The 23,855-nt window shown below is 49.5% G+C and overlaps 1 protein-coding gene across 1 annotated transcript; it reads right to left on the bottom strand.

The window, feature by feature from the left end:
• Positions 1 to 249: 249 nt before the first annotated feature.
• On the bottom strand, positions 250 to 11,837 carry BCL6B (BCL6B transcription repressor). The gene is made up of 8 exons (XM_063137223.1): positions 11,576 to 11,837; positions 10,658 to 10,879; positions 9,467 to 9,883; positions 7,979 to 8,091; positions 5,472 to 5,681; positions 3,078 to 3,208; positions 2,728 to 2,865; positions 250 to 407 (listed from the first exon to the last, which is right to left on the bottom strand). The coding sequence occupies exons 1-8, from the start codon at positions 11,815 to 11,817 to the stop codon at positions 276 to 278; spliced, it is 1,605 nt and encodes a 534-aa protein (XP_062993293.1). The 5' UTR covers positions 11,818 to 11,837; the 3' UTR covers positions 250 to 275.
• Between the last annotated feature and the right edge of the window lie 12,018 nt (positions 11,838 to 23,855).

Raw genomic sequence — 23,855 nt, 5'->3', positions numbered from 1 at the left:
GGAACATTCCTAATTTAAAACATTCCAGACCTGCTGAAATGTCTAAATGTTGGAACTTACATCTGGCAAAATACACGCACACACACGCACCCCCCCCCCAAAAAAAACAAGCACGAAAAGCTGATCACCCAACGGCATCAGATATTGTATGAGTGGAACACCGGACGGCCTGGATCTCAGATACCGACGTTGGAAAAGTCCACCGATATCTGACCCTGGAATTCGCAGCCAGGTGCACGTGTGGGTTTGGGGGAAAGGCGCAGCACCCTGCCTGCTCAGCAGAGGGCGGCGTAAGGCCCGTCCAGCACTTTGTAGCGGATCTTGGTGTTGGTGACGGCGCCGTGTTTCTGCCGCAGGTGTAGCCGCAGCTGGCTCTTGTGGCGGAAACGAATGTTGCATTTCTCACACTGCCAAGAACAGACCGGAGTCAAGAGGGTGCCCGAAAACACCAGAGCAACACGCAGCCCGAATTTCACAGGGAAACCCACCATCTCTGTGGAGCAGTGTTGCTCGTTGCTGCAACCCACTAGGCATCACCTCCCTCTCTTGGCAGGGGGCAAGAACCCTCCGTTATGACCCTGTTCAGATGACACTCTAAATCACAGTGGTTAAGCACTTGAGCTAAACCTTAGAATCATAGAATCATAGAATCATAGAAAAGCAGAGTTGGAAGGGGCCTATAAGGCCATCGAGTCCAACCCCCTGCTCAATGCAGGAATCCACCCTAAAGCATCCCCGACAGATGGTTGTCCAGCTGCCTCTTGAAGGCCTCTAGTGTGGGAGAACCCACAACCTCCCTAGGTCACTGGTTCCATTGTCATACTGCTCTAACAGTCAGGGAGTTTTTCCTGATGTCCAGCTGGAATCTGGCTTCCTTTAACTTGAGTCCGTTATTCCGTGTCCTCTGCACTCTGGGAGGATCGAGAAGAGATCCTGGCCCTCCTCTGTGGGACAATCTTTTAAGTATTTGAAGAGTGTTCTCATGTCTCCCCTCCATCTTCTCTTCTCCAGGCTAAACAGGCCCAGTTCTTTCAGTCTCTCTTCATAGGAGAGAGAATGAAAGCTTATAGCCTTATAGCTTAGTGTGTCATGTAAACTGTTCCTAACCCCGGTGGCTCCATAAGTTTAAACATGCTCACGAACCATTTGCTGCAAAAGGCTTAGTGGCCTAACCATGGTTTAGCGTGTCGTCTGAACAGGCCCACTATCTTACATGCTTCTCGGAGAACCCAGGAATCTGGGGGTTCCAATTTCTCCCCCAAACTGATAATGTGGCAATGCCATTTTAGACGCCCTTCGCCCCTCCAGGTTGTTTTCATTGTCGTTGAGAACAATTATTATTTGTTTCTTTTCTTTTAAGCATGGTCTAATAAGAAACTATTGGAAATTTAAGGAGGGGAGAACCAACTGCTTCATTAAATCTATACATTCCCCTAAGAATTAATACCAGACTCTATTAATTTCTACCCGATTTGCTGTACCAAAAAAAAAAAAGTTTCTTTTCACCCTATTCTAAAAAATGAAAATGTGTTTTTTCCTAGTGCTCTTAACATCTCTTACAAGTTCCACTGAGCCCATGAAATTAAGAAAAGGTTGTCTTCTATTCCCCCTTGAACTGTTTTTAAATATTCAATATTTTTATTTTGTACTCCTAAATGCACTAGGATGGCCTTTCCCCAACCTGGCGTCCTTGAGATGTGTTGGGCTTCAAATCCCAGCATCCCCAGCCGCTGGCTGGAGATGCTGGGATTTGTAGTACAACACATCTCAAGGGCGCCAGGTTGGGGAAAGCCTGCTCTGGAAAAAAACCACCTTTCTCACATGTACACTCAAGCACCAGAGGAAATAATTTGTGACTCAGTGCCTTTTCTCTTCCCCCACAAATCCTTAAGGTCCTAAATTTCCCGCAGACGTGTACACACATGTACACAAAAGCAAGGAAAGGTGAAATCCTTAACAAAAAGATAATGCTGAGCAAAAAGTTAAGGATATATACAATAAAACATTGATCTTTAATGTACAAGAATAAAATTGGAATTAACAATAATATTCAATAACATATTGCACAGGAACAAATACCCAACAAAACAACATAAAATGAACAGGCCAAACGCATTTCAACATGAAGTCTTTGTTAGTGGCCAATGCAGGCTGTTGTATGCTCTCTGAAGATTTAATTGGGCTGACTTTACAGTTCCCACAGTTGTGTGGTGGAAGGTGTCACTCCCTTTTAAAAGTAGTACAGGGCCTCAGCTTTTTCCAAAACCGCCTGGGTCATAGTTTTTAGATAAATGGCGCCTGGATCATAGTTTTTAGATAAATGGCGCCTGGGTCGTAGTTTTTAGATGAATTTATCTAAAAACTACGACCTAGGAGGTTTTGGAAAAGGCTGAGGACATGTACTACTTTTAAAAGGGAGTGACACCTTCCACCACACAACTGTGGGAACTGTAAAGTCAGCCCAATTAAATCTTCAGAGAGAATACAGCAGCCTGCATTGGCCACTGACAAAGACTTCGTGTTGAAATGCATTTGGCCTGTTCATTTTATGTTGTTTCTGTTGGATATTTGTTCCTGTGCAATATGTTACTGCACTTTTAATGCAATATTACTGTTAATTCCAATTTTATTCTTGTACATTAAATATCACTGTTTTATTGTATATATCCTTAACTTTTTGCTCAGCACACGTGTACACACACACATACCCCGTCCTGCCCCACTCACATGATAAGGCTTCTCTCCTGTGTGAATGCGGAGGTGGCTTTTGAGGGTCTGCAGGTGTCGGAATCGTGTCCCGCAGGTCCCGCACGGGTACGGCTTCTCTCCGGTATGGATCAAGACGTGGGCTCGCAGATGAGCAACCTGGAAGAAAGGAAGACGGTGGGGTCCATGGCCCTTCCTCGTCCCTTACTGGATGATGGGAGCTGTAGTCCAACACATCTGGAAAGTGCCAGGTTTGGAGAAGGCTGCTCTGTACCCACTGGCACCAATTGGAGGGAGCCGGCATCATGGCTTTCTTTGGAGCCGTTCGGCCTGGACAGAAGGGCGCTCTCTCTCCCTCAAACCCTTTTTACCTGGACGAAACATGATCCGCAGGTCTCACACTTGTAGGGCTTCTCCCCCGAATGGATGCGCAGGTGAGTCTTGAGGTTGGCCGGACGGTTGAACTGAGCTCCGCAGATCCCACAGCAATAGGGTTTCTCACCTGATGGCGAGAGGAGGGGGCGCAATGAAGCATCCAGGATTGGGGCCAGGGGCAGCTATCGTCGAAGCTGGCAGAAGCAACAATTGCCTCCACCATGTGGACAGCCATCTCCCCTTTCTTATGGCTACCTTGTTCCTTATTATTATTATTATTATTATTATTATTATTGATAACCTCCTACAAAACCTTGCCCCCATCTATACGACAACGGGATTGCTCCTCATTGAATATAAACCTGAATTTTCATTGATTCAAATCTAGGCAAAGGGCGTCACACTGCAGCAGCAGCAGCAATTTATCTCCTGAATTATTATTTTTTGTAGTGCAGTTATTAATGAGCACATGCGCACATACGATGCTACGGAGTATAGACAAACGAAGCTAGAAATTTTATCTGCGGAGCTCCGGGGAGGGGGGCCGGAAAGGAACGAGGCAGCAGAGGAAGATGCTTCCAAAACGAGGCAGCAGAGGAAGAAAGGCAAATGCTATTTTGGGCTGCATTAATAGAAGTATAGCTTCCAAATCACGTGAGGTACTGGTTCCTCTCTATTCGGCCCTAGTTAGGCCTCATCTAGAGTATTGTGTCCAGTTCTGGGTTCCACAATTCAAGAAGGATGCAGACAAGCTGGAGCGTGTTCAGAGGAGGGCAACCAGGATGATCAGGGGTCTGGAAACAAAGCCCTATGAGGAGAGACTGAAAGAACTGGGCATGTTTAGCCTGGATAAGAGAAGATGGAGGGGAGACATGAGAGCACTCTTCAAAGACTTAAAAGGTGGTCACACAGAGGAGGGCCAGGATCTCTTCTCGAGCCTCCCAGAGTGCAGGACACGGAATAATGGGCTCAAGTTAAAGGAAGCCAGATTCCAGCTGAACATCAGGAAAAACTTCCTGACTGTTAGAGCAGAACGACAATGGAACCAGTGACCTAGGGAGGTTGTGGGCTCTCCCACACTAGAGGCCTTCAAGAGGCAGCTGGACAACCCTCTGTCAGGGATGCTTTAGGGTAGATTCCTGCATTGAGCAGGGGGTTGGACTTGATGGCCTTGTAAGCCCCTTCCAACTCTGCTATTCTAAGATTCTATGATGCGAGGGGGGGGGGAAGCAGCGCATTGCAAAGGACAACCCTCGAAAAATAAAAGGTTTCCCAAAGGCAGGAGAAGAACAGGACGCAGGTGGAAAGGTGGTCAGCTCAAGAGAGGGGGGACTGAACACTTCTCCCTCTGGCTGCTCATTCCGCCCTCTTTGCTTTAAGCTCTTTCTGCGGAGCTCTGCAAAATCATATAATTCAAAATGAAAATGGCGCGAAGGAACGAGGCAGCCAGAGGAGGACGCGATAGGTGGGAAATCGTCCAATCACTTTGTCCTGCCTTGAAAGCTCCGTCCACATGTCAAAATGTGATTTAACTCCCCCAACGACACAAAACTATAATGCGGTGCAAACTCGGACGTTGAGCCAAAAGTCGTGGTAAATTGCAACTACGAATATGGGCGTTATCACGTTAAAAACCCAGCACTGCGGCGAATGGGTGCTGCGTCATGTGTCCTGAAACGTGAATATGCATGTTTAGGTCGGGGTAAAGAACCCGTATAGACATCCCCCAGGTTCAACAAAAAAAGTTTTCTCCGATTATTCAAATGCACAATAGAAAAACGGAAATCTTACTCTCAACAGTTGTGCAACAGCCTTTCTGTTGCACACTTGAATGGTTGGAGAAAACTCCTTTCGTTGGATTAAAGATCTACAGGGTTTTGTAGAAGGTTATCAATAACAATATGATGATGATGATGATGCATTTGTCACTTTTCTGAAACGGTACTTGTGTGAAGCAATGTACAACATAAAAGCAGTATAAATAAAGATGCAATCAATAAATCTAACGATCATAACAGAATAAAAAGAAATAAAATAAAATATTGGAAGCCACTAGGGTGTCATTTGAATTCAGACAACAGTCGTCATCCAGTTAGGCAGGGGAAACGTTTGGATGCTAAAATGCCTTAACTTGCTGCAGAAGTGACACAGATCAATTTCCCTGAGCGACACAGATCAATTTCCCTGAGCAGGGAGTTCCAAAGGTTCGGGGCTGCTCTAGAGAGAGAGCCGCCCATGCTGGCCTACCCGTCGTGACCCCAGTAAATGGAGGGGCATGGCCCTATATGTCTCTAGCCCCACAGGCCTGGCTCTTAACCTTAGCAGTAATGTTAATCTGCAGACTGACTCATCCACCCTGTTTTATGCGCATGCACAGAGAAGCCCCCTACCTGTGTGCAGAGATCTATGGCTTGCCAGGTTCCCCTTGTAGCGGAAAGCGGAGTTGCAGAAGTGGCATTTGTACGGCTTCTCCTCAGAGGCGGAGGCTGCTGGGAGACACCCCCCTCCTCCTCCTCTTCCTCCTTCTCTTCCTCCTCCACCTTCCTCCTCCTCTCGGAGGTAGCGCAGCTCACAGGCCCTGCAGTCATACGGTCCAGCGCCTGGCAGGCAAGAGATACAAAGATCTGAGCCCTGCCTTGCCTGGGCATGAGAAACAAGCCCTGTCTTGGAACCCCTTCCCCCTAATCCCAGGTATGTTGGGGGGGAGGGGCAGACATACACTCTGCACATGCCCAAAGGCACACAGATATAGGTACTGCAGCTGAACTCTGGAAAAATCCCTTTCTTACAGAGTATTGGATTCCCCACCTACCCATTTAAGTAATTTATAATAAATTAATAAATATGTATGTATATAAATATGTTATGTACCTCTTTTTTTTTTATTAATCTAATACAAGGCAGAAACCCACCCCCCCCACTCTCTCATCCAGGCACTGATCGCTCCACAACAGCTTAGCTTCAGCAAGAGGGTGGCATCATCTACTTTCAGGCCAGGCCCGCCTCCCAGTGCAGCCTTTGGGAGAATCCTAGAAGGATCATAGAGCTGAAAGGTGCCATTGAGGCTATCAAGTCCACCCCACTGTTTCATCCCTCTTTTGTGGGACAACCCTTGGGGTAGTTGAAAAGTGCTCTCAAACCCACTCACCCCAGCCTCTTCCCAAGGCTCATACCCAGTTCCTTCCATCTTTCCTCACAGGACTTCGTTTCTTGTATCGATGCAACCTAAAATTGCATTTGCCTTGTTTGCCGCCGTATCACACTGCCGGCTCAAATTCAGCTTGCCATCGTCTACAACTCCAAGATCCTTTTCATAGAATCATAGAATCATAGAATAGCAGAGTTGGAAGGGGCCTACAAGGCCATCCAGTCCAACCCCCTGCTCAATGCAGGAATCCACCCTAAAGCATCCCTGGAAGAGGGCTGTCCAGCTGCCTCTTGAAGGCCTCTAGTGTGGGAGAGCCCACAACCTCACCAGGTAACTGATTCCATTGTCGTACTGCTCTAACAGTTTTTCCTGATGTCCAGCTGGAATCTGGCTTCCTTTAACTTGAGCCCGTTATTTCGTGTCCTGCACTCTGGGAGGATCGAGAAGAGGTCCTGGCCCTCCTCTGTGTGACAACCTTTTAAGTATTTGAAGAGTGCTATCATGTCTCCCCTCAATCTTCTCTTCTCCAGGCTAAACCTGCCCAGTTCTTTCAGTCTCTCTTCATAGGGCTTTGTTTCCAGACCCCTGATCATCCTGGTGGCCCTCCTCTGAACACGCTCCAGCTTGTCTGCGTCCTTCTTGAATTGTGGAGCCCAGAACTGGACGCAATACTCTAGATGAGGCCTAACCAGGGCCGAATAGAGAGGAACCAGGACCTCACGTGATTTGGAAGCTATACTTCTATTAATGCAGCCCAAAATAGCATTGGCCTTTCTTGCAGCCATATCGCACTGTTGGCTCATATTCCGCTTGTGATCTACAACAATTCCAAGATCTTTCTCGTTTGTAGTATTGCTGAGCCAAGTATCATCTCACACTATCGCCCCGCTCGGGCTCTCCGCTCCTCTGATGCCATGCTTCTCGCCTGCCCAAGGACCTCCACTTCCCTTACTCGGCTTCGTCCTTTTTCTTCTGCTGCCCCTTACGCCTGGAACGCTCTTCCAGAACACTTGAGAACTACAAACTCAATCACTGCTTTTAAAACTCAGCTAAAAACTTTTCTTTTCCCTATAGCCTTCAAATATTGAGTTTGTTCTGACTCTATACTGTTAGCTTCACCCTACCCGGTGCCTGTTTACACTTCCCTGTGCCTGTTTGCATTCTCCTTCCCTCTTTATTGTTTACTACAACTTATTAGATTGTAAGCCTATGCGGCAGGGTCTTGCTATTTACTGTGTTATCTGTACAGCACCATGTACATTGATGGTGCTATATAAATAAATAATAATAATAATAATAATAAGTGTAACTGTGCCTTTGGTTTCTATTTCCTAGATGTAGAACTTGGCATTTATCCCTATTAAATTTCATTCTGTTGTTTTCAGCCCAGCACTCCAGCCTATCAAGATCACTTTGAAGTTTGTTTCTGTCTTCCAGGGTATTCGCTATCCCACCCAATTTTGTGTCATCTGCAAATATGATCAGCGTTCCCTGCACCTCCTCGTCCAAATCATTCATAAAAACGTTGAAGAGCACTGGGCCCAGGACTGAGCCCTGCGGCACCCCACTCGTTGCCTCTCCCCAGTTTGAGAAGGTTCCATTGATAAGTACTCTTTGAGTCCGATTCTGAACAGTACTTTTTGTACGTACTGTTACTAAGCCAGGTATTTGTTTAATCCTTTGACCATGCAGACCTCCAACTTCCTAACATGTCAACCACCAGCTGCTGCCCTCCTGCCTCCAACTCACCAGCAGTACTGCAGGGGTCGCCCTGGCCCACGGAAACGTCCTCTGGAGGATGTGAGCAAAGCAGGGAGGGCGGCTGGTTGCAGATGGAGCAACAGGGCTGAGGTGAAGGCAGCCTGGGGATGGAAAGAGGGAAGGTGGGTCACGTCCAGGCCGAATCTGGGGCTGGCCTGCCGGAGCCAGAGCGCTCTCTGCCTCCGGCTCAACACTCATCACCAACAGTCAATCCATGAGGCTGCACAGGAGCAGATGAGAGGGGGAAGCAGGCCCATTGCAACAGCACTGTTGAAAGACTTATTTTTCCTCTTCCCTCCCCATTGCTTTTTCCTTGCGTGTTGTGGCTTTGGAGAATGTAAGTTTGCAAACTGGTATTCTTGTTTTACTGATTGCATGTAAGCTACTCTGGGTGCCTTGTTGGCTTAGGAATGGATAAACAATACTTTAAATAAATAAATATTATTTATTATTATTTATTACACTTATATACCGCCCCCATAGCCAGAGCTCTCTGGGCGGTTTACAGAAATTCTAAAATTGAGATAAAAACAAGTATACAAAATTTAAAATTCTAAAACACAGAACATACACATATAAAGCATTAAAAACCATTTAAAAACTAAACATGTGGGTGATTAAGATGTGCTGCCATATGCCTTGGCAAAGAGGAAAGTCTTAACCTGGCACCGGAAAGATAGCAGCGTTAGCGCCAAGCGAGCCTCGTCAGGGAGATCATTCCATAGTCTGGGGGCCACCACCGAAAAGGCCCCGTCCCTCGTTGCCACACTCCAAGCCTCTCTCGGAGTAGGCACCCGGAGGAGGACCTTAGATGTTGAACGTAGTGACCGGGTATATTCACGTTGGGAGAGGCTTGCAGCTACTTGGTTTAAGCAGCCATACAAGAGGCAAAAATGCAACAGATACAGGGAAGCACTACACCTGTGTAATGTCTGTGTTTTCCTGGGCAACTGTTAAAAGGCAGCAGAGCGTAGACCACAAAAGAATGCCAAAGCCAAAACAACAACACACAGCCCATGTTGGCTGGGGAGGATGGGATTTATAGTCCAGCACAAGAAGTACACACAAAGCCCATGCTGTCATGAAGAAGTGCACACACAGTCCATGCTGGCTGGGGAGGATGGGATTTGTAGTCCAGCACAAGGTTGGGGGGATGGGAGCTGCATGTAATTACAAGGCAGAGGATGGAATGGCATTCTGCACATGTGCAGAGGCTTAGCCCCATCATATGAAACATGTGCAGGGGCTGCATGCAAAGTACAAGGCAGAGATATGCTCCAGATATGTTCAGAGGCGCTCTCCTCAACAATCACCTCACACGATCCTGGCGTTTGGAACATGTGCCAGATCCCAAACCCAGCTGAACCCACTACTCTTTCCTCCCAACAAGAGAATATGAACCTGCCACTTCCAAAATGAGAGGTGCCCCCCTCAAACCCCTCCCCAAAGCCCCCATGTATCCCCACCGGCCCTGACCTGCAAAGGCCGCTTCCTTTTTCAGAGCCACTAGAGTCTTCGTCGCTGCCAGCCCGGCGTGGGGTTTTGGAGGCTTCCTGCTGCCCCTCGCAGAGAAGGGAGTTGAGTACGATGAAGCGGTACTTCTTCCAGTTGCAAGCTTTGGGGTCAGGGGTCGGGGCACAGCCGCTCGACTCGCCAGGAGAGGCCGGCTGGCCAGGAGGAGACTGGTCCCCAGTTCCCGGAGACATCACGGACTCCAGATCCTTGTCTTTGGGGGAGTAGGATCCAGGGAGTGTGGACCCAGTGGTGGCGTGGTCCTGTACCTGTCTTGGAAAACCAGCCACGCTGGATCGTTCTTCCTCTCCAAGGGGCTGGAATTTGTGGCAAAGAAAGTCGGGGTCCGGCGGAGCTAAGAAAAAGGTCACCCGCTCATAGCTGCAGGAATCGGAGAAGGATAAAATGGATGAAAAGAGCATTGTTCTTTGGATTGAAAGTAGACCCCCCCCCCCCGATTTGCTTCGGATCCCGATTCGGACCTTCCGAATCAAGCCCGATTTGCTTCGGACCTCCCCCGATTCGCTTCGGATCTGTTTTAGGAAGGTCTGAATCACCCTGATTCGGGATTCAGATCCGAAGCGGTGCACAGCCCTAATTGAAAGAGCATTGCTCCCTTGCTTTTTCTAGGATTGTTCCCAAACTGTACGACTCTAATTGGGGGGGGGGGACATTCTTGTATAGGAACTAGAAAGGTTGTAGCTCAGTGCTTGCCATGTGAAGGTTCCAGGTTTGAATCCTGGCATCTCCAGGAAGGGTTGGGAAAGGATTCTGGTCTGAAGGCTTGTGGATAGAAGGCTGAGCTAGATGAACCAAGGGCTGGACACAATGCAGGAACGTTTTTTATGCCCCTATATGAGATGGTCAATGGACTCCAGCCCTGCCTAGGCCTGTTTTTTTCTAATTTCAAAGGCAGATAATGGAACAACAGTTCTGCTTTCCAGCGAGAATACTTTCTTACGTCCGGATACAATGAAACACCTAATGCAGCATTTCCCAACCTGGGGCCCTCTAGACGTGTTGGCTTGGGATGCTGGGATTTGTAGTCCAACATGTCCGGAGGATTCCTGGTTGGGAAAGGCTGACCGAATGTGAGTGGAGCGGTCGAGTATACCCAAGTCCCAATTATTCTCCCACCCACCTGACCCCGCGTACCTGGCCTGGATAAAGCGATGGCAACTCTCCACCACATGTTCCATCTGCAGGTAGGAGGCTGCAGCAAGGACGGCGGGCACGGTCCCCGGGGTGAGGAGAAGGCGGGACGTGTACATGAAGTCGAGGAGGGCCTGGAAGCCCGCTGGCTCGATGGAGCTGGGCAGAGTTAGCACATTCACTTCGTGGCCACCCTGGCCCAGGAAGATGGAATAAAAAAAGCCACTGAGGAAAGAGGAAAGACACGGAAGCCGTCAGGAGAAGGACAAGTCCTGGCAGGCCTCGTGCCCACAGGTGCCGTGGCAGCAGCATCGTGGAGGGAAGGCGTGCATCCAAAAGGGAAGCGGCCATCATTCCCAGCATGCTGTGGGCCAGCTAGCCACGCCAACATCCTACGCAGAATGCGTGGCACCATTTGCAGGTCATGACCCAACAACTCCCCGTGGACCTGGTGGTCGTAGTGCTGGAGGATCCTTTTCAGAGTATGGGGCTATCCCTGTGACAATGTCTTCTCACCATGCCACAGATCAACAACTCCTTCCTGCTGGCACGTGGCTAGCCCCTCCTCCCGTGGTTCAGCAGGCCATGGCAAGGTACCACCCATGATCTCCACATATACAAAAGGCAGAAAGCCCTCCTTGGGGGATGCTGGGATTTGTGGTCCAGCACATCCGGGTGGCACAAGCACGGGGAAAAGCTATGCTACAAGAAAGGACACATGTGGTTTGCCGCATCCCCAAACCCCGTGGACCCCCGTCTCCTAACAGTGGGTCCCTTCACCCTGGCAGGTGATATTGCCACCTGTGGTTCTACAGACACAGGCCACGGGTCGGTCCCCACTGCCGTGTGGTCGGTGGGACTCCTCAGCCTGCCACAGCCATGCACACCTGGCCGTTGAGAGAGGAGGGGGTGTGCTCTCACCTGCAGGCAGTAAGGACGGCCTTGTGAGCCTGGAGGGGGCAGCCCCCCACCCGCAACGTGACGTCGGTGAGGACGTGCCGCTTGCGTAGTTCATTCAGGTTCATCAGGACGTCGCTAGAGTGACGGGTGAATTCGCGCACGTAGCTTTGGTTGCCCAGCCCAGCCATCGCGCCTGGGAAATGGTCAAAAGGGAGACGTAGGAATGACAAGGGTCTCAGGCCCAGCTGCAATGCCCGGGACATAGCCCTGAGCAGGGACTGGACCCAGGAGTCCAGACCATCAATCCCCTCCCTCCCAATCATCCCCCAGAGAACCCAGGTGCCTTTGTTTGTTTATTTGTTCGCTCATAGCCCACTCTTCCACCAAAAAAAAAAAAAAGACTCCCAAAGCATCTTACAAAAACATGACCCAAAAGGAAAAAGGCGTAGGAGGGAGGAGGAAAACAGCAAAATTCAGGCACTGGTTTTTAATTTCAAAGTTCTTAGAGGTGTTCTTTCTGGCAGGGAAGTGCAAGGAACTCTCCCTGCAATAGAACGTCCCCAGGTCGTTCTATTGCTCTTCCCTTCCTGGAGCTCATGACCAGACCCAGGAGTGCCTAGCTCACACCGTCACTTCTAGACCTCTAGGAAGGGTCATCACTCACGGTCAAGCACCGTGGGACCTGGGACCTTCTGCATCCCCCAGTCGGCCTAGGAAAGACGTCCTGTTTGATGTAGCGATGGCCACCAATTTGGATGGCTTTCAAAGGGGGTCGTTGGATAAAGGCTATCAATGGCTGCTAGTCCTGATGACTCTGTGCTACCGCCAGCATCAGAGGAAGTAATACGTACACCAGCTGCTTGCGGGTCCCTGGTCAACGGCTGGTTGGCCGCTGTGTGAACAGAATGCTGGACTAGACGGACCGTGGGTCTGATCCAGCAGGGCTCTTCTCATGTCAGGTGTGCTTTGGGGTGGATTCCTGCACTGAGCAGGGGGTTGGACTTGATGGCCTTGTAGGCCCCTTCCAACTCTGCTATTCTAGGATTCTGTGTTCTTAATCCCTGGAGGGCCACTGCAAATCAACTGTTGGCGATGCTGAACTAAACAGAGAGATGGTCTGACTCGGTATCAGCTAGGGTGACCCTATGGAAAGGAGGACCGGGCTCCTGTATCTTTAACAGTTGTATTGAAAAGGAAATTTCTGCAGGCGTCATTTGTATATACAGAGAACCAGGTGAAATTTCCTCTTCATCACAATAGTTAAAGTTGCAGAAGCCCTGCCCTCTTGAACAGATACAGCTTTAACTGTTATGATGAAGAGGAAATTTCACCGGGTTCTCCATATATACAAATGACACTTGCTGAAATTCCCTTTTCAATACAACTGTTAAAGATACAGGAGCCCTGTCCTCCTTTTCATGGGGTCACCCTAGTATCAGCCAGCTCAATGCTTCTGCCCCATGCCCCAATACTTTTGCTTCAAGCCTAGCCTCCCGGGACCCCCAGGTCTAAACGCACCAGCTCTTTTCCTCCGTCCCATCTGGGTCTCTCTAAACAAGACCATTTGCACACAATGGGTTGGGAAGGGTGTGTTCTGGACACCCGAGAATTTTTTGGAGCTGGCTTCTAGAAATGTCATGCTAATAACTGGAGCTCTGGTGATTTTACACAGAGCAAGGCAGGCTTCAGAATGGAAATGAAACTGGTACTGAAGGATTTGAGCCCTGAATGCATGCCTCCTCATCACCATCACCAAAATATAGGGTGACCATATGAAAAGGAGGACAGGGCTTATCTTTAAAGTTGCGTAGAAAAGGGAATTTCAGCAGGTGTCGTTTGTATATATGGACAACCTGGTGAAATTCCCTCTTCATCACAACAGTTAAAGCTGCAGGAGCTATCCTAGAGTGACCAGATTTAAAAGAGGGCAGGGCACCTGCAGCTTTAACTGTTGTGATGAAGAGGGAATTTCACCAGGTTCCCCATATATACAAATGACACCTGCTGAAATTTCCTTTTCAACACAACTGTTAAAGATACAGGAGCCCTGTCCTCCTTTTCATAGGGTCACCCTACCAAAATATATCGCTTCTCACTGAGCAAATCCCAAAGTGGTTTTAACGAAAGAGCTGCATCCCATCCCAGTATTCACCTGCCCCCCAGTTTAAATGTTTTATTATTTTCCCAGACACAAACAAAACAAAAAAATAAACATTACAAAAAACAAAATCAAACATCAAAGCATCCCATCCCAGTCTTGACAACAAGTCACCCACAGGGTGGAGGTGGTCCAGTTTGTTACAAGCAAGGGTAGCTCTGATCCAGTTGCCCCAATTCTTGGGACAGGATTACAAGGGTGTAAAGCAGTAGAAGCGGGTGGTTCCAATGTCAGTGGGGTGATGGATCCGCTCCGGGTTTCAGCCGGAACCAGTCAGAACTCTAGCGCCTTTAGAGTTCTGACTGGTTCCGGCTGAAACCCGAAGCGGATCCATCACCCCACTGACATCAAAGCTACCAGCTTTCACTGGTGTAAAGACACGTACAAGTATAACCCTCCCCTGGCATAGAAAAACCCAGACCCAGGAATACAAATTTCCCCAAGCTCCAGTGGACCCCATCACCCTAAACCAGAAGAAAACCCAAGAAATCTGCCGTCACTCGCTAGCCTCGAACACTCACCCCTGTCCTGCAGGAACCTGTCTGGACCCCCTGTGAAGAACGTGTCGCCCTGTTCCTGCCAGCAGGTGTGCGGTGCTGTGTGGGGAGCGGCGGGGGTGGGGGGCAGAGATCCAGCTGGACCCCCCCTGTCCCTTCTGGAATCCCAGAGCTCTGAGAACCAGCCTCAAAGCAGTCAGGCCTGGGAAGCCCCTTTTATAAGGTCGGGGCAAACTGGAAAGGAAACGGGGGGGAGGTCATATCCTTCCTAGCCGAGTTTGGCTCAGCTGCCCTGGGAAGGAGGGAGGGGAGCAATGGGGTGGGGGGGTGGGGGAAGTGTATTTATAGAGCTGTCAGGAAAAAGGATGGTCCAGTCCCTTAGAACTCAGGAAACCTCCACGCTCAGCACCACTGCGGGGTCTTGACCCGCCCCAAGTTAGGAGCAGGCATGACTCACCAACACACCAGGCTTTTCCACAACCCTCCAGCCCTTGCCAAAGGCCCTCCCAAGTCTATCGCTGCAGGATGCTCAAGACGGGGCCCGGTCCTGGCTGGACATTGTTCTGTTCCCTCACTTCCTCGCATTGTCGGCACCGCCTGGGGGGGGAGAGCGCGGAGGGTGGCGGTGTGTGTGGACGGGGACAGGAAACACCTGCCTGGATGAGGCCATTTCCCCTTCTCCTTCCTGGTCCTTCAGCACTGGGCTGAGGCACAGCCAGAGGACCAGGCTTCATCGGAGTGCCGGGTTTGGGGGGGGGGGGCTCGCCCTCCCCTCTCCACCGGAACCTTTTCTTTGAACGCCAGGCCTCGGGCCTGGAATATATGAAGTCATCTTGAAGACAGGGTGCCTCTGAGCATGTGCCAAGTGCATTTCCTTCCCAATTCCGCTGCCCTCTCCTGCCACTCATTCCGCTGGGGATCGTACGTAACCACTTACATTTTAAGCACCAGGCAACTGATTCCATAGAGCGGTACGAGAATGGAATCAGTTGCTTGGTGACGTTGTGGGCTCTCCCACACTAGAGGCCTTCAAGAGGCAGCTGGACAGCCACCTGTCAGGGATGCTTTAGGGTGGATTCCTGCATTGATCAGGGGGTTGGACTCGAAGGCCTTGTAGGCCCCTTCCAACTCTGCTATTCTATGATTCTATGATTCTATGAAGACAGGGTGCCTCTGAGCATGTGCCAAGTGCATTTCCTTCCCAATTCCGCTGCCCTCTCCTGTCACTCATTCCGCTGGGGATCGTACATAACCACTTACATTTTAAGCACCAGGCAACTGATTCCATAGAGCAGTACGACAATGGAATCAGTTGCCTGGTGAGGTTGTGGCCTCTCCCACACTAGAGGCCTTCAAGAGGCAGCTGGACAGCCATCTATCAGGGATGCTTTAGGGTGGATTCCTGCATTGAGCAGGGGGTTGGACTGGATGGCCTTGTAGGCCCCTTCCAACTCTGCTATTCTATGATTCTATGAAGACAGGGTGCCTCTGAGCATGTGCCAAGTGCATTTCCTTCCCAATTCCGCTGCCCCCTCCTGCCACTCATTCCGCTGGGATTGGAGAAAGGATTTCCAAGTGGATTTAAAAAGAAACTAAAAAAAAAAAGCATCTTTTCTGTCTAGAAATTAACCACCTCCTGAGAAGCAGGAAATCATTTCTTACAGAAGCGTTGAGGCTCCAGCCCTGCCGAGATGTGACCCCTTTTTACTGCAATGTCCCGGTCCGGACATGCGACTTGACTGGTACTGAGTGCAGCAGTCTGTTTGTGCTCAGAGGCACTCTCTTTCCTACTACCTGCTTCAGAGTTCAGCATCTGGACTGACAACCTGGCATCCTCCCAAGTGAGGAACGAAATTAATTTGCAGGGGATCGTACGTAAGCACTTACATTTTAACCTTTTTTTTGTTTGTTTCCTTTTTAAAGTTTCAGTTCCAATCTCCTTTAGGTTGGCTTTATTCATAAATGAGGATTGGTTTTGGAGTGGCCTTTTGCCCCTCTATGAATGTATTGGACCAACTAGGGCAGTGGCGAGGGAGTCTGCAAGCTTCTGGAAGTCACTGGACGCTTCATTCGGCAGAATTTAACCAGCGCCCACCTGACAGTTTGAAGAACTCAAAACATTTGCTTTACGGAGGTACTGCAGATGGAGGTACTGATAGCGGGTGGTTCATCTGTCTGGCGAGGTGATGTTTGCCCTGTTCTGTCTCCCTAAAGGATCGGGTCCGTAGTTTGGGGGTGCTCTTGGATCCAGAACTGTCACTTGAGGCACAGGTGAACTCAGTGGCAAAGAGCACCTTTTAACAGCTTAGGTTGATATACAAACTACGCCCTTATCTGGACAGAGATAGCCTAGCTACAGTGATCCATGCTCTGATAACCTCTCGTTTGGATTACTGCAATGCGTTATACGTGGGGCTGCCTTTGAAAACGGTCCGGAAGCTTCAGCTGGTACAAAACAGGGCAGCCCGTTTACTTACAGGGACTGGCCGGCGAGATCACATCACACCAGTCCTTTTACACCTTTATTGGCTGCCAGTCCAGGTCCGGGCCCAATTCAAAGTGCTGGTATTGACATTCAAAGCCCTAAATGGTTTGGGGCCAGGTTATTTGAAGGAACGCCTCCTCCCATATGTACCTGCCTGAACCTTAAGATTCCTGCATTGAGCAGGGGGTTGGACTCGATGGCCTTGTAGGCCCCTTCCAACTCTGCTATTCTATGATTCTATGATCTACAGGGGCCCTTCTCCGTGAGCCCCTGCCAAAGAAAGTGAGGCAGGTGGCTACTAGGAGCAGGGCTTTCTCCGCTGTAGCACCCTGGTTGTGGAACGACCTCCCCAGAGAGGCCCACCTGGCGCCTACACTGTACTCCTTTCGTCGCCAGCTTAATTTTAACTTAAATTTAAATTTTACTGTTCTAACTCTGTATGTTAATCTTATATCAATTTTTGCTGCGTGGTTTTATCCTGGTTGTGCTTTTCCTACTGTATTTTGTATTTGTGTTTTAAAACTGTTGGTTGTTTTATTATGGTTTAAATTTTTGTGAACCGCCCAGAGAGCTTCAGCTATTGGGAGGTATAAAAATGTAATAAATAAATAAATAAATAAATAAATAAATAAATAAATAAATAAAAATACTCTAACACCACGATCAGAAGGGATCGGTTTACCTAAGTTCTCTCCTATCCTTTAGCCGCTATTGGACAGCAGGTGGCTCCCTTGGCCAAGGTGAATTGCCAGCCGTCCCACCCTCTCTTTAGGTCTCAGTTTTACAGTCCCAGTTCTAGAAAGACGGCTCTGTAAAAAGAGGGGTGCTGAGGCCGCCTCAGACATCTCAATCTCTGCCTCAGAATTCCTTAGTCAGAGACGCAAGTGGTAGGGCAGGAATGTAGGGGGCGTGTGCCTTCTTTTTCCAAGGACAGTCTGCTCAATAGAGAGAAAAGGGCACTCCGAATATGTTTGGGGACAAATCCCCCTCTTTGCTGCAGAGAAGACTTGGGCATGATCTACACGACTGCTTTAGAACAGTTTACAGCAGAACTGACAACTGTTGGGGCCCAGGACACGCGTCGTATTTATTTATTTATTGCATTTTTATACCGCCCAATAGCCGAAGCTCTCTGGGCGATTCACAAAAATACACAGTTTTCAAACCATTTTGTCCTGCTTGGTGTAGATCTGGGCTTGGTCTGACCTTGAAAATGGCTCAGGGGGCCCGAGCCCCAGTGCAGCTCCATATTTGATGTTCTCTGCTGCCTGACCTGGCCATAGCAGAAAACTAGGGTGACCCTATGAAAAGGAGGACCGGGCTCCTGTGTCTTTAACAGGTGTACTGAAAAGGAAATTTCAGCAGATGTCATTTGTATTCATGCAGTACCTGGTGAAATTTCCTCTTCATCACAACAGTTAAAGCTGCAGGAGCCCTGCCCTCTTTTAAATCTGGTCACTCTAGCATAGTTCCTGCAGCTTTAATTGCTGTGATGAAGAGGGAATTTCACCAGGTTCTCCATATATACAAATGACACCTGCCGAAATTCCCTTTTCTATGCAACTGTTAAAGATACTGTTAAAGATGCAGGAGCCCTGTCCTCCTTTTCATATGGTCACCCCACCCCACCGCTATGAGCAAGTCCCCTCGGATCTCAAGTTGTCATTTTTTTGATTTTCTCTCTGTCTCCAGGGCCTGGCCCATAAGGCAGCATGGTTGGGCATTTGCTCCGTGACCTGGAGAGGTCCCTAACAGAGCTACCATTTCCATTTTGCACGGAGGAGCAGAGAAAATCAGATGCCACCACTGGTGTGTGGTCAACAGGTTCAAAGGGTTCAGTTGAACACCCTAATCCGCCGCTGCCATGTTGCAGTAGCAGGGCCCTGCTCCTCACCCCGCTCCTCCTCCAGAAGGCTTTTTTCACCGGTGCAGCCGCTGCCCCCCCAACCTCGCTCTCTCTTTCACTCACTCACGCACTCACTCAGCCGCTCCCTGCTCCCAGCTGCTCTGCCTGACCTGTCCCGCGACAGTTGCTGAACAAGGTGGGAGCAGCAGCCATGCTGGGGCCAGGTAGCAGCACGTGGTGGAGCCGAGGAGGGGACTGTTTCTGTAAGGAGTAAGATTGCCCGGAGCTGTGGATTGGGGCCCTCCCCCCTTTGGAGCTGCCGCCCTCCTCTCATCATCAGCCCTGCAGGTACTGTAATGTTTGGGAGAAAGAGAGAGAGAGAGAAGCTGTCTGTTTACGTGCCTCCTCTCCTCATCGCTGCCCCACCGCCCACCCCAGTCTGGCCTCCAGCAAGAGAAAAGAAAGGGGGAAGGGGGGAGAACTGCAATGCCCCCCCAGGACCTCCTGGCTCAGGAGGGTTCATTCAGCAGCACCTTCTTCAGAATGCTTGCTAAAACAATTCCTATCTGCCCTTGCTTATTTTAGGGTGTCCAACCCCCTTTTTTCAAGCCGTTCTTTTGGTAATCATGGGATGTGTGTATCTTGTGTCGCTTTAAAACAGAGCTGCAGCACAGTCCTATGTACGTCTACTCAGAAGTAAGCTCCACTGAGATCAATGTGCATAGGATGCAGTCTGAAAACGAAGAGAGGATAAAAAAAGACAGGCGAAAAAGAATTGTAGAAATAGGATAGCAAGGTAACTGTGGGATATTTAACCATATTTAAAGACAATAAGTACAGTAAAATTAGTGCTCTCTACTTCAGTCCCAATCAAATAATTACAACAGTGCACTACAGATTATTTGTTAATTAAAAAAATAGTGTTTCAGTTTTTGTTTATTTCGGTTTTTTTGATGAATGAAAAAAAGTCCGTTATTACTGTATATTCAATCAATGTTTACCTTTTTTTAAAAAAAAATCCTGGCCGAACCACCTAATGAAATGTGCTGCGCACGCCTATGGATGCCACCTAAGACAGTTCTCAGTTTGCATATCCGAAGTTGGGGAAGGAGGCATGGACGCCGAAAGTGCTGCTCCCGAAGGCTCTGCACTACCCCTGTGTGATTTTCATAAGGCCATAAACAGGACTGTCAGAGCCCCCCAGACATGCGAGGAAAACGGCGTGCTCAGGAAAAGAGCGAGAAAGAGAGATCTCACCGGGAAAAGGAGAGCAACTGCAAAAAGGGAAGTGGTGACAGGCAGGGACGCATCACGGCCAAGGGTTGGCCCGGATCCTACTTTCAATCCCGGCACCGGAACTTGTGACATAATAATAGAAAGCATTACAAGACAGGGAAAAGGGGGGGGGGAGTGCAAATCACTGGAAAGAGAGCCGTCTCGGCGTTTTAGCACTGCTTTTTTATTAATGAGCTCAAGTCAGATTTTAACAGACTGGGAGGGACTGTGAACTGGGCTGCCGAATTCCCCCCCCCTCTCCCCAAATGGAATTCTCCTGTGCCTTTAAAGATCTGCGCGGCAAGCCGAAAAACCAGCAAGTGAAACTGAATTCCAATCTGCCATACAGCTGTTGTCATCATTATTAACAGCCGTTATGCAGCACAGGAGCTCTGCCTACTAGATGGAAAAGTTGGCAACCCTAGCTGTGATTTTTCTTTTCTTTTTTACTGATGATTCTTGCTGCTAATATTGGCCTTAAATCACTCCTGCATCCAGATGAGAAATATTCGTTGCATAAGCGATTAAATGGTGTATAAATCCATCGGCAATCTCGTCTTCAACCCATGAAAAGCACAAAAACAGCCCTGACCTGCCTCCGGTAGAGGCCTTTCAGTGGAGGTTTGTCTAAGGAAAACATCTCCAAAGTCTTGGAGCTAGAGTTGCCAACTTTCCTACCGGGCCATGCTCTTGTGCCTTTAACATTAGCTTAATGCACAGACATGAGCAGGTGGTCATGTTACAAACAGTTTCCCAGGCTGATTCCTGCAGACCAGGCTGCTCTTAAAGGAACAAAGGAGCAGGCCTGGCCTTTTTCTGGTCAGTTGGCAATCCCAGTTCAGGTAGCATAGGACAGACTAAGGGTGTACTCTTATGCATGTTTAGGCAGAGAAAAAACTTCCTACAATTCCCAGTATGTCCCAACCAGCTGGGAGCCGTAGGACTGTCTAAACAAGGCATAGGATTGCACCTTAAAAATGTTAGCAACCTGCAGCTAAAAGAACTTAAGATGAGCCATGCTGGATCAGACCAAAACACCAAAAAGCATGCTGGATACTTGAAGCTCCACGGATTCTGCCTTCTGGTTCTACCTTGGGACTAGTGTGGCCCACACACTTCCAAAGACACCCATAAAATTCCTTTTCAAATTGTACATTTTCAATGAAATATTCTCCACCACATGATCATAACAAGAGCCCTGATGCTGGATCAGACCAAGGGTCCATCTAGTCCAGCACTCTGTTCAAACAGTGGCCAACCAGCTGTTGATCAGGAAGCCACAAGCAGGACATGAATGCAACAGCACCCTCCTACCCATGTTCCCCAGCAACTGCCTCTGCTACTGGAGGAAGTGCATAGCCTAGGGTGACCCTATGAAAAGGAGGACAGGGCTCCTGTTTCTCTAACAGTTGTATTGAAAAGGGAATTTCAGCAAGTGTCATTTTCATATATATGGAGAACCTGGGGAAATTGCCTCTTCATCCCAACAGTTAAAGGTGCAGGTGCCCTGCCCTCTTTTAAATCTGGTCATTCTAGTATAGCTCCTGCAGCTTTAACTGTTGGGATGAAGAGGGAATTTCACCAGGTTCTCCATATATACAAGTGACACCTGCTGAAATTCCCTTCTCTATGCAACTGTTAACAGGAGCCCTGTCCTCCTTTTCATATGGTCACCCGAACATAGCCATCAGGACTATGAGCCATCGATGGCCTTCTCTGGGAATTTATCCACACACACCCTTTAAAGCCATCCAAATTGGTGGCCTTTGATAAATCTTGTGGAAATGAGTTCCATAGCTTAACTCTGCGCTGTGTAAAGAAGTCCTTCCTTTTTCTCTGTCCTGAATCTCCTACCAATCAGCTTCATGAGGTGACTCCAGTGAGTTCTAGTGTGATGAGAGAAAAATGCCTCCCTCTCCACAGCATGCAGTCAATGGCCCCATAGATGCCCCATAGAGCCAGTGTGGTGTAGTGGTTAGAGTGTTGGACTGGGAGTTGGGAGATCCGAGTTCTAGTCACCGCTCGGCCATGGAAACCCACTGGGTGACGTTGGGCCAGTCACAGACTCTCAGCCCAACCTACCTCGCAGGGTTGTTGTAAGGATAAAGTGGAGAGGAGGAAGATTATGAATGCCACCTTGGGTTCCTTGGAGGAAAAAAGGCGGGATATAAATGTAATAAATAAATAAATGAAATCTCCCAACTCTCTCTGTGTGTGTTTTTCCTCCTTCAAGGGAATGGGACCCTACAAAAGCCACCCTGGAGGAATTCCCATCCAGAAAGTAAACAGCACATTTAAACACAAGAATAACCCACCCTAAAAATCAGTTTCCTAACGGGGTGAAGTTGCGGGTGTTGCGTCCGGAGCAGTGTGCCCCAACTGGGCACCCGCCAGATGTGTTGAGAGATACAACTTGCACCTGCCTAGGTTGGCTGGGGATGATGGGACTTGTAGTACCACATGTCAGGAGGACAGCACGGTGAAGACACAAAGTGTGTGTGTGTGTGGGGGGGGTCCCAGAAAGCTAAGCACTGCAACTTTTCAGCCACCGAGCCGGCGGTGGGGAATTGCTCCCGAGGTCTGAAATAGCCAAGGGCGTTCGTGGTCCTCTGCCAATCGAGCGCTCGCATTATATTTAGATTTCAGACTTCACAGAACACTGTGGCAGCCAACGGGGTGTGGCAGGCCTTAAAAATAGACGCCCGCTGTAGAAGATTTGGGAGGAGAGAGACTCTGATTCTGAGCAGTTGACCACGGTGGTGCCAGAGTGGCCGGAGATTGGGGGGGGCACACCCGTCTCCCTGGCTTTGCCCCACACCCACTAATCCTGCCCCCCAAACTCGCCCTTGCCCTCCTCCACCTGAACACTGAGACCCTCTTTCTGAGCCTGTGCGCTGACCACTTACTGCCCCACCAATCTCTCCCTGGCTCACCCTGGAGGCAGCACTTCAAGCAGCGACAACATTTGCTTGTTTGGGTTCTTCAGTGTCTATTAAATATTTGAGTCGCTGCCAAGTTTGATAAGGAACCTGGCAAGCAGATAAGGCTGGGACAGAGCCAAGGCGCAGGATGGAAGTGTGTACTTTGCCTAAAAGGAGAGGTGCCGGGGCTTAATCACGTCTTCTTCCCCCGCAAATCCACTCCGAGCCATCCCCTGAAGCCGTTCCGGACATATGGAGGCAAGGGTCTTTTGCACTCTGCACATGCCCTTGTTTCTTTATGAACAGCTCCTGTGTTCCAGGGCCTGAGCTGTAGCAACAGGAAACAGGTTCAGGGGTGGGGTGGTGTAGCGGGCATGCCTTTTCAGGTCATGCTCCTGTCCATAAGAGACCAGACTGCTGCCTCCTCCTCCGGAACCTACCCAAATGCAGAATTACGTGGAGAACGACCCAAGAGAGATAGGAGGATGGAATCACATCGCACACCCGGGCGGGCAGGCAGCAACACGCCTGCCAGACCAAGTGCCTGGCACGCCCTGCCCCGTCTCAGACACGCAACTCTGCCTCACAGCCCCCCCCCCCCGGCAATGCCACGGCGGTGTCTGGGGAACAGCGTCCCACATCCGGACTCTCATCTCAGCCTACCCAGTGCCCACCCACCTACCCACGCCTTTCCTGGCCCCTGGCCCCTTCCCAAGGCAGAGCAAAGAAATCCAGGCGCTTACACCCTTATGGGGCTCTAACCACTCAACTCTCACTGCCCTTGGAGAAGCAGGCCAGGGCTCCAAGCCTTGCTGAGTGCAATTCAGCCCTCTCCCCAAGAAGAGAACCCAGGAGTCCTACTCTCTCTCCTCTCTTGCGTTACCCCCACTAAAACAAGCTGCCTTCCCTCGAGGACCCAGGAGTCCTGCCCCCTCCCTCGCTTTAACCCACTGGCTCCAAAGGACCCAGGAGTCCGCACCCAAGTGCTCTAACCACTAGGCAGAACTTCTCTGGCAGGGAAACCCAGTGGTGGAAGCGCTCACCCACACCCACCTCAGCAAGGCCTCCGCCCCCTCCCTTCTCCAACTCAACAGTCCCCCCCCTCCCCATTCATTCCCT

This window comes from Elgaria multicarinata, chromosome 11 (assembly GCF_023053635.1).
Source record: "Elgaria multicarinata webbii isolate HBS135686 ecotype San Diego chromosome 11, rElgMul1.1.pri, whole genome shotgun sequence".
Lineage (NCBI taxonomy): Eukaryota > Metazoa > Chordata > Lepidosauria > Squamata > Anguidae > Elgaria > Elgaria multicarinata.
The sequence above is the reverse complement of the archived record's forward strand: the minus strand, read 5'-3'. Positions and strand labels throughout refer to the sequence as shown.

Bases quoted from the DNA above. Each gene is read 5' to 3' on its own strand.
- BCL6B (XM_063137223.1), bottom strand. From the start codon at position 11,817: ATGTCCCGGGCATTGCAGCTGGGCCTGAGACCCTTGTCATTCCTACGT. The intron at 5,682-7,978 runs GTGAGTTGGAGG...CTTGCCTGCCAG, and splicing joins CGACCCCTGCAGTACTGCTG to GCGCTGGACCGTATGACTGC. The intron at 3,209-5,471 runs GTAGGGGGCTTC...TCTCGCCATCAG, and splicing joins CCATAGATCTCTGCACACAG to GTGAGAAACCCTATTGCTGT.